Source organism: Phyllostomus discolor, chromosome 1 (assembly GCF_004126475.2).
Source record: "Phyllostomus discolor isolate MPI-MPIP mPhyDis1 chromosome 1, mPhyDis1.pri.v3, whole genome shotgun sequence".
NCBI classification, from domain to species: domain Eukaryota; kingdom Metazoa; phylum Chordata; class Mammalia; order Chiroptera; family Phyllostomidae; genus Phyllostomus; species Phyllostomus discolor.
The window spans coordinates 43,750,870-43,760,824 of NC_040903.2; the positions used below are offsets into that span (position 1 = coordinate 43,750,870).

At 35.3% G+C, this 9,955-nt stretch overlaps 1 protein-coding gene across 1 annotated transcript; it reads right to left on the minus strand.

Annotated features, from left to right (window-relative positions):
• Window positions 1-263: 263 nt before the first annotated feature.
• JCHAIN (joining chain of multimeric IgA and IgM) lies at window positions 264-9,043 on the minus strand. Its single transcript, XM_028507628.2, has 4 exons — window positions 8,875-9,043; window positions 5,533-5,659; window positions 1,933-2,013; window positions 264-1,205 (listed from the first exon to the last, which is right to left on the minus strand). The coding sequence occupies exons 1-4, from the start codon at window positions 8,936-8,938 to the stop codon at window positions 1,001-1,003; spliced, it is 477 nt and encodes a 158-aa protein (XP_028363429.1). The 5' UTR covers window positions 8,939-9,043; the 3' UTR covers window positions 264-1,000.
• Window positions 9,044-9,955: the final 912 nt, after the last annotated feature.

A 9,955-nucleotide genomic window follows, 5' to 3' on the forward strand; every position in this document is an offset into this window, starting at 1 on the left:
GCTTGTTTGTTCTGTTTTTATTGATTTTAGTTTTTTTCATTACCATTTAGTCCCCTTATACACCCTTCCCCCCAACAATCTTTTCTTTTTAACTTCAGTTTAAAATCACAAAGCTACCTCAGATATGTATGTGTACGAATTCAGTGATTAATGCAAAATTACATCATACTTACAAAAACTATCCATAAGCAATAAATTATATTTAACTTACATATAACAAAATTAACACAGTCTTTTTTCCAGTAAATTATTTCACACAGGTATATGCTTAAGAATCTATTTAATTGTTCAAACTGTGCTAGAGAATACATATTTTGAAATAGATATTTCATTAGATTCAATTACAACATTGACAATTTCCAATGGGGATTTCTTATGCTATCCTGATTATCCAAAATAGATTATCCTAAAAAATTTGTATCATCTGCTATCAAATCTGTATTATGTCAAAACATATTTTTAAATATGGATTTAATTATGTCCCTTTCAGCTCACTGATTTCATAAGTATTAAAAACCCCAATTTAACTATTTTTATAAATATTTCTAAAGCATGTTTCCAATCATTTTCATAATGAAGACCTATAATCAACCTATGTTTACACGTTACTTTTCTCTACACAGTTTTACTTTTTTAAAAGAGAATAGTATAGAATGTGCAAAAGCTCTGGCTCTCCAAGGCAAAGCAAAAAAAAAAAGACAAAATTTAATTCTGTATCCTGATTTTCACTTTGAGTTTCATTTTTTCTTCTTACCTATCTTTTAAATGTTAGGAATTATATTCTTAAGATCATACACCCCAGAATGATAACAGAGTCAACACTTAGAATGTAATTACCTAATAAAAATAGCAATGTTACTATTCCAATTACTTTGGGGAAAAGTCTTATATTATCAAAAAAATATGGTTTCAAATTCATTGGTGGTAAATATATCAATTTTCTGGGTCAAAATGGAGAGCCTTTCAAGACAAGGAGCTGCGCAGCCAGCAAGGACTTGAACTAGTCGGGATAGCAGGATTCCGGGGTCAAGGCTGTTTCCACCATCACGGTCTTACCACCATACGAAAGTGGCACCCTATTTGTGTAGCACTTGTTTCTGTCATAAGCATAGCAGGTCTCGTTGTCCTCATCACAGATATTGCTCTGGGTGGCTGTAACTACTTGATTTTCCAGTTCCACTTCCACAGGATCACATTTTTTGCAGCTGGAAAACAAGAACATGCATCAGACAATCCTCGTCAAATGCTGTCTCAGCATTTCAGTGACTAAACGTTTCTATCCAAAATCAACGACTCCTGCAGCTCTGGCCTGATGACTGACAAAGGGCAACTCCTTTCAGAGTTCAGCTGCTCTACATTACAGAATAGTTTACAAGATTTTTCTCAATCTTCAATATAAAAATTAGTTGAAAGTAACCAATATGATTAATAATTTCTACTTTGTTAGATTTATTACATATTGTATACTAGGATTGAACAAGTTATTTATACTGACAGAGAAGGAAGAACTTTAAAAAATTGTTTGTTACTGGATTCTACAGTGTCCAAAGACACACCTGTATGTTAATATGCCTGAAATCCAGTTACTGAACTATTAAGACAAATTGGCCCTTCCTGTACTAATGGAAAATATTTCTTCTTTAGAATAAACTGATAGCTAACTTGTATCTGTGATAAAGTTCTATAAATTTATATCAATATTTAATAATTAACATAAAAACCAATGTATTCAAAAGTACAAATTATATTGATAAATGTTTATATCCCAACATGTTTTCCAAAAACATTCTAACAAGCTAATTTTTAAAAGTTATTGACTTGCATATACATAACTATGAATATAATAATGTGAATATACATAAGATATGAATACATATACATGTATATATTACTATGAATATATACATATTACTGTGAAGGACAATCTCTTACAGGTCGGACAAATGGTACACAAATTTGGTTCTCATTGGCGTGGTGGGATCAGAGATGTTCTCCCTGTTGCCCAGAGGAACACTAAAAAAAGAAGGAAAGAAAGAACAAGTCAAAATAATGAAGCTAACAGATATTGCTACTTTTTGGTAACAGATGTATTGCTAGGACAGTACTTTACGTTTGGTACATTCAGCACTCTCTAAGAATCTATACTAATACCAGTACTCAGATTTCACAGTAATTTGCTACATTTTAAGTATTTCCCATCCAAAATCAACCTCACAAGAATTCCTCAGTCAATGGTCTTTGCTTACTTGGCAAATCTGTTTTCCTTTAGCAGCTGGCTCAAGTTTTCCCCTGTCTCTGAAGTTTATGTTGATCCCCTCTCCAGACCTCAATAAACCCCTTCTTCTGTAACCTCATCACCACTCACAGACCTCTGTTACAACAAAGACCGTATCATAGTTGCTCATCTACAGAATAACTGCTTCTCTCGACTACATAAGTTCATTGAGGCAAAAATAAGTATGCATTCCCAGTGCCTTGCTAGATTTGTGGCATGTGGAATGTGTTCAATACTTATGGAATGAATGGACAGATAGTATTAGCCACATTTTTTGAGATGCATAAATTATAAATCAGACAGGTTAGCAATCTATCCAAGATCACACAACTACTGAGTCGTAAAGCTGTAGCTGGAACCCACATCTCTTGACTTGACAATTTCCTTGAAAAATTAGATAATGCTTATCAACTAGTTCAGGTGATTTCATTAATTTTTACTAATTAAAATTAGTATTTAGTAAAATTAGTGTTTCTTATTATCTATATCAGCATTCCTCATCAATGCACCCCTCCCTTCCAAAAGATACAAAGAAAAACTTGTGTTTTCTAACTCAGCGTTTAGCAATAATATCCACACAAGTATCCAAGCAAAAACTTGGACACCATCCCTGAGTCTTCCCTCTGTCATGAGGTCATTTAATCCATCTCACAGGTCAATTGACTCCAATTCTTTGCATCTGTGAAATCTACCCACTGGGTTCGGGACACCACCATTTCTCTCCTAGCAATACCCTCCTTGAGTCTTGACCCCTCCAACGCATGAGCCACATTGTTGCCAAAATGGCCTTTCCACAATAGGAGCCTAATTTCCTTCTGTGCTTAAAACCTATAGTGTCTCACACAAATGGCCAGGTGTCCTTAACAATATGCCTCTCACTCTCCAGGCTCATCTCTCAGCATGCCACCCTCTTTACACTACAGCCAACTATAAACAATAGCTTGCAATTCTGCAAATTTACCATGCTTTTCTCATCTCCAAGTCTTGGCAATAACAAAAACAGTTCTAACATTTACTAAGTACTCAGAGTGAGCCTAGTACTATGTAAACATGTTACATGATGATCTGGTGTAACCCTCACAGCAACCCTGTTTCTTTTTCCTGGAATGACCTGCCCTGCCTATGGACCCTGTCATGCCCCACACACTCACCCAGCAAACTCCCGAGCAGCCAGCTAACCACTGTCATCCACTTCCACCACTTCCTCCCAACGTTCTTGCCTGCCTCCACTGCCACTCTCCACCAGCCCCCAGGATTGGACCAGGTGCCCTCTAACATCCTATAGCTGTTTCTGTCATAGCACTCAACGATACACAATTGTAACTGTCTTTTTAACTGTTTACAGTTCCTACTGGACTGTCAATTCTCCAGTGGTCCCCCAAGTCCAGCCTCAGTGGCATTCGCTAGCACTCAATAAATGTTTGTCAGATGAATGAATGAATCAATCAATCAATCAATCTATGAATCTATTCTTTATTAGACTGAAAAGGCTCTAATAATATCAAAAAAGTCTTTAAGTATTAATAGAGATAAGAGAATAAACATATATGAATGTCTACCACGGGTCAAACACTGTTCTAGATACTTTTACACACTATCACATTTAATCCTCCAACTCTATAAAGTATAGTGTATATCTACATACTTATATTATCCCTTTTTTACAGTTTAGGAAACAGGCTCAAATTAGTTAGGAAACTTGCCCAAAGTCATATGATTAGTAAGTGATGGAGTTGGGAATAATGGCATGGCAATGACAATAGAACTTTCAGAAATGAGATCAGAGAAACTTCAATACACATCAGGCAAAATGGATGAAGTAACTGAACTATCTGAATTCAGAAAATGATACACAATCATAAAAAATAGTCATAGAAAGAGATGAATCAGAGAATTATGGAGTGCTATTTACAAATCTGAAGGTTTACACATAAGATGGACACTCGTTTTCAACACAGGCTAGGTGCCAGTGCCACAGACGGCAGCCCCCCGAGTCACACGCATCTCCAGTTGCTCTACCTCTAACGGTGAGCTAAGTGGTACGGAGCCTGAACGGTCAGAGAAAACCTGCTAGGGGAAGTGATATCTAAGCTAAGACATGCAGGTTGAGGAGAAGTTAGCCAGGCTAGGAGGGCTGGGAAAAAGGGTTCTTCAAGCAGAGGAACAACATACACAAAAACAGAAGAGAAAGAAAGCACTATGCATGTGGAAAAATAAGGACACAACAATACTGCTGGATTTTCACACATAAGGTGAAAAAAATGTCAATAGAGTTAAGGCTCAGTGTTGTGGGTTAGGCTGAGGCATTTTTAATTTATCATAATAACAATGTTGAGTAAACCAGCAAAAGTATTTTAAGAAGTATAGTGACATAACGATAATTGACACATAGGGTAAGCAGATAAATCACAGAAAATATTTTTTGAAAATATGCCAGGAATTATACATTCTCTAAAAGGAATAAATCTCAATATAGCTTCACAATAGACCAATGAGATATATACTATTAAAGTTTAGAGTAGAGAAGTAACTTGCATACAAGAACATACAGCTATTAAGTGGCCCAACCAGAACTTGAAACAAAAATTTTAAATGCATACAACTTCTTCCATTGATTAGATGGAACTGAATGTTACGTTGTTTCAAGAAGAGGCACTTATTTGGGGGAAGACTATTTAAGGATTGTTTGCATCCAATAGGAATCTCACTTTTTAAATATTATTAGCATTTTGGCTATTGAACATCAAGACGCATAGCTTATAACCTGGACTACGTGTGAAATGATTATCTTAAGTCCAATGTGCAAGTGAAGAATAAATCAAATAAGTCAATTCGATTAGTCTGCCTTACCTGTGTCCAGACAGTTGAGTACTATGTAAAGTACTCTGTCCAGATGTAGTACAAAATGAGACTTTTAGTGTTATCTCAAGTATCATTTTGAACTAATCAAGAGCAACTAAAAGTTCTGATTGAAAATGAAATGATTCCATATAAACAGGGCATGCTGATGACTAGACCCGAACCTTCAGTTATCGTCATTAGATCTAGACGACCAGTTTTTGACTGCATGGAAACCTTGTTCCTGCTCTCAACTTGTAGGCAAGTGGCTCAAGCACACTAACCACATTCAACTTCACGCCAGGTGCTACACATCAAAAAGAGGGGCAAAGATAGAGGCATTACATTCAAACAATGGCTAATGTGACAGAGTATCTCTGCTTACAACATAAAAAAGTGAAACATGAAATACCACGTACATGATTCTGATGTTTCTCTCTATAATGTCCTCACTAGGGTCTTCGGGAGAAGGGATGATCCTGGAAGTCACGCGGGCACACTTGCACTTGTTGTTCACAACAATAGTCCTTTCCTCTTCATCTTGGGCTTGAAAGATAAAACAGTGTTGAGAAGAAATGGAAATGAAAGTCTACTGATCAGCTTTGTATTGAGTTCATCTTTTTGCCTGAGGAAAAAAATAAGTTTTACAGTTGGTAAGTTTTATGGTTTGTTCTCCTTCCTAATCTAAAATAGCAGAGTAAGGAGAAAACTGTATTTGAACAATGATTAAAAAATAAATTAAAAAAAATAAAATAGCAGAGTAGAATCTCACAGCATAGTGAAGGAAAGGTACTCCAAAAGGATTTCCTCTTCTTTCCTTGGACCAGTCTATGGGAACCTGAACAGAAAGAACTCTGATTTTAATCCAGGGCTTTGAACAGAGGCACAGCTCTCTGAATGATGTAGCCTTCGCTAAAATGAGCGCCAGATGCCCAAGTAAGAGAGAAAGCAAAAATGTAGACTGCAGACCAAAGCAATCCATTCAACAGTGAACCAAAATGACATGTTTTTGTAAACCCAGGGAAGCGCCACACCCCTGCTGAGCTCCCGCTCACACACTGTTTGCTCACCCTGCATCAGAGCTGAGCACAGGCACGCTTCCCCACAAGACAGCCTTCTTTTGTAAGGCTTTCAATACTCTCCACTACAGCTTTCCTAAAATTAATAATATTTTTCTTTCTCATAATAATGATCTGGTTATTATGATATAATGATCCAATCAAATAAAATATAGGTGCTATATTAATATCTCTTATAAGAATTATTTTTAAAGTTACAGTATATATGGACATGAAGTGTTGTAAATTTCCAAAAACAATTCAGAAAATATTGAGAAGTACAATCGCTATTTCACTTAGTATGCCTGAATGCAGAAAAAAGTGAGTAAATGAATGAGTCCAGAGATGACCACTAAGGCCTTAACTTTGTGTCGACATTTATTGTCTAATCTGAATATTATACAGAAAGATCTAGTAAGTGTTGCAAAGAATAAACAAAGTAGGTTTATTAATAGCTGGATTTATACCATTCAACAGATATTTCAGGAGTCAATAGCTTTTTTTAACAGTGCTAATCAAATAATAATAATGTTAAATATCTTTTTTAGTCTTGCAATATTAGCTAAGCAACCTTTAAAACTTCCATTCACCAAGCCTCAACTGAAAAAAAAAAAAACAAAAATTTAGCATTTAAATTCAAGTTATCAGGGTTAAATGATTGGGACAGATCACTGTTATTGGAAGTCTAGTTATTCCAGAAGAGTGATACCAGAGCAGAGGGGCCCTAACTGCAGTATTTCAGTCTCAATGATAATAGTCATTACAGAAACATTTTAAATCATTGTTATTGTGCTTATAAACTGCTTGAAGTATTTTAGAATGCATATGATGTCATCAGTCACAACTTCCTAATAAACCTTCTGGTACAAGTCTGTGCAGTGCTGGAGAAGAAGTATCACAACGCCGGGTCAGGAGCATCATCAACTCCTCCTCACGCTGTGGAGGGCGGGTGACTTCAGTGCTATCACCGTACTGACTGCTGTATCATGACTACCAAATGTGTTTCTCAATAAAATACAAATAAGCCAGCAGTGCTGGTCCAAAGGAAAAAAAAGTCAAATTAATATGTGGCTTGACAATTAAGTCTTAAATAGAAAATGTCTATATTTTATCTATGGTATACAGTTTATTTTCTTACCTGAAACCTAAGGGGGGAAATAACATTAGTGTTGTTATATAAAAGTATTAGGCAGCCCAATATTCCTACTAGAAAATATATAAATGCCTTCAATTCACCAAGACTTACACAGCTCTAATATTCTCTCTCACTGACAGGCGGCATCTTTCCTAATAAACCTATTATTAAAGACTGTGCCTTATTTTATTCCAAGAGCACCTGAGACATAGTAGGTGCTCAATAAATATTTATTGCATTTAATTCAGTTCAAACAAATAAGAAAATAGACTTAATAACATACTACATATGAACATAGTTAATTTACTAATTATTATAAGGTGATTCTCTCATACAGGCAAAATAGGATAGTAGTTAGGAGTGTGGGCTGTTGGGTCAGAGGGTCTGGGCTTTAGCTACCACTGCTTGCTATGTGACCTCAGGCAAGATATTTGGCCTCTCTCAATTTCAATGGGCTCAACTATATGCCAGAAATCGGTACCTGTCCTCAGGCAGTCGTTGTGACAATTAATTAGAATAGTACATATAATTAGCATAATATATACAATATAACATGTGCTTAATAATCATAGCTCATATATGTGTGCATATGTGCATGTATTTATACATACATATAGATACATATACTATACATGTTTTATTACTATCTTTATATTGTAAATATTAGAAATTCATTATCTTGATGTTAAATTAGTATAAAATATATTTTAAATGATTATTCTTAATTATATAATATTCAGTCTTAAAATAAGAATAATAAGCTCAGTAAATGTTAGAAACAATCCAGCCAAATTATATCACTTCAAATTCATGTGTGTTCTGGAGGAAAATTATGAAAAACTGTACCTCTATTTTCAGAATGTATCCCACTTTCTACAGTGCTTTGAAGGGTTAATAAACAAAATACCCAAAGTTCAGCCATTTAGTTATAGGCCCTGTGGAACATTAAACATTGTTAAAGGGTCATAATAAATCTAGAGAAATAAAATCCCAGTGCATTCTATGTTGTATTTATAGTAATTATTATTTCATTTTTCCTAATACTAATTTAAGACACTCAATGAGAGGACTACTGATTTTTAAGAGTCAATATGTACATTCATACAGGTATAGTATTCATATCAATACTTACCTGGAAATATTATTTTAATTAGGGGTGTCCAACCTTTTGGCATCTCTGGGCCACACTGGAAGAAAAGTTGTCTTGAACCACACATTAAATACACAAACACTGACAAAAACTGATGAGCAAAAAAAGCTTTTAAGTAAATTTACAATTTTGTGTTGGGCCGCATTCATTGACATCCTGGGCTGCATGCAGCCCACTGGCCACAGGTTGGACACCCCTATAAGACATTGTAGTCAAACAAATAAGAGAAAAAGAAAAAATAAGAATTATGAGTCTTGTCTGCATAAAGATCACTGCCCATACAAAGATTAAGGCAAGTTAGAAAAAAGTAGCCAGCTAGCTGGCCAGCTAAAGCACAAACATTAATGTTTCACTCTGAAGAACAAATCTGTGTTATATTTTTCCTTTTATCTGGGTTTATTTTCAATATACCACATACCTGTCACAAGAAGAGCCTTAACAAAAATGGCCAGGACTCCCCAGAAAAGCAAATGGTTCTTCATCTTGCCTTCACTTCTTTCAAAAACTGGAGCCCCAAAAGTCAGGGTTAAGGTGTGTGATCTGTAAGGAGTGTGGCAAACAATGGTGCTTCTGCTTTCTTAAAATAACGCTCCAGGCAGCTAACAAACTAAAACCAATCACCACTGTGGCTGAAGTCTGAAATTTCAATGCTGCACTGGAAAGAAATGTATGACTCACATTTACCTATTTTCTTCCAAAGCATCCCCCCAAGAGTCATGTTTTGATGCAATTGCTGTTTTATTTTACATTTACTCCATATAATTAAAGCAAAAGATTAATAATAATTTCAATGCAGGAGTCCATTAAGAATGTTTAAATAGGGATTTTCAACTTTATTCCCTAGATAATAAAGTTTTCAAATATACATGACATTTGTTGTGTTTGGAACAATAAATGAAGGAGGATAAATGAATTAAAGCTCACTAAGGTCCCAATTGTGTCTTATGTCAACTTTTCTTCTAGCCTTAATTAACCAAGCAGATGTATATACATATAAGCTCAAACATGGAATTGGAATTAGAAACAGGTGGATACTAGAAGTCTCAGTTGCCACATTTTAATTTGATAGCATTAAGGCAGACCTTGTGTTTGCTCATCTAGTAACACCTTTCAGAATTGTAAACCCATAAAATGATTTTCATGTGAGATGCCTCAACAGAAAACAGAACACTGTAGTATTTCTTGTAAATATTTTTTCATTAATTAGTGCAAAAACAAAACAAAACAAAACAAAAATCTGAGCTTTTGGACAAGCATCCGCCTACCCCACCACTACCACCACCACCCCCACCCCAACATACTAGAATTTTCTGCCTCAGGGAGGCTTGTTCCAAGAGCATATGGTTACATTTACATGCAACATCAAATCTATGTTACTTTTGGTTCTTTGTTCTCTAAGTTTTTAAGGATCTCCTAGAATTTTAAGAGGTACTAAAGAAATACTTCAGGGTCATGAGCAGGCAAGCAGATTTCACAGCCAGCAGTGGAATATAACAGAA

Coding starts and splice junctions, on each gene's coding strand:
- JCHAIN (XM_028507628.2), bottom strand. CDS start 8,938: ATGAAGAACCATTTGCTTTTCTGGGGAGTCCTGGCCATTTTTGTTAAG. Junction 5,660..8,874: donor TAAGGCTCTTCTTGTGACAG/GTATGTGGTATA, acceptor TTATCTTTCAAG/CCCAAGATGAAGAGGAAAGG. Junction 1,206..1,932: donor GTGTACCATTTGTCCGACCT/GTAAGAGATTGT, acceptor CTTGTTTTCCAG/CTGCAAAAAATGTGATCCTG.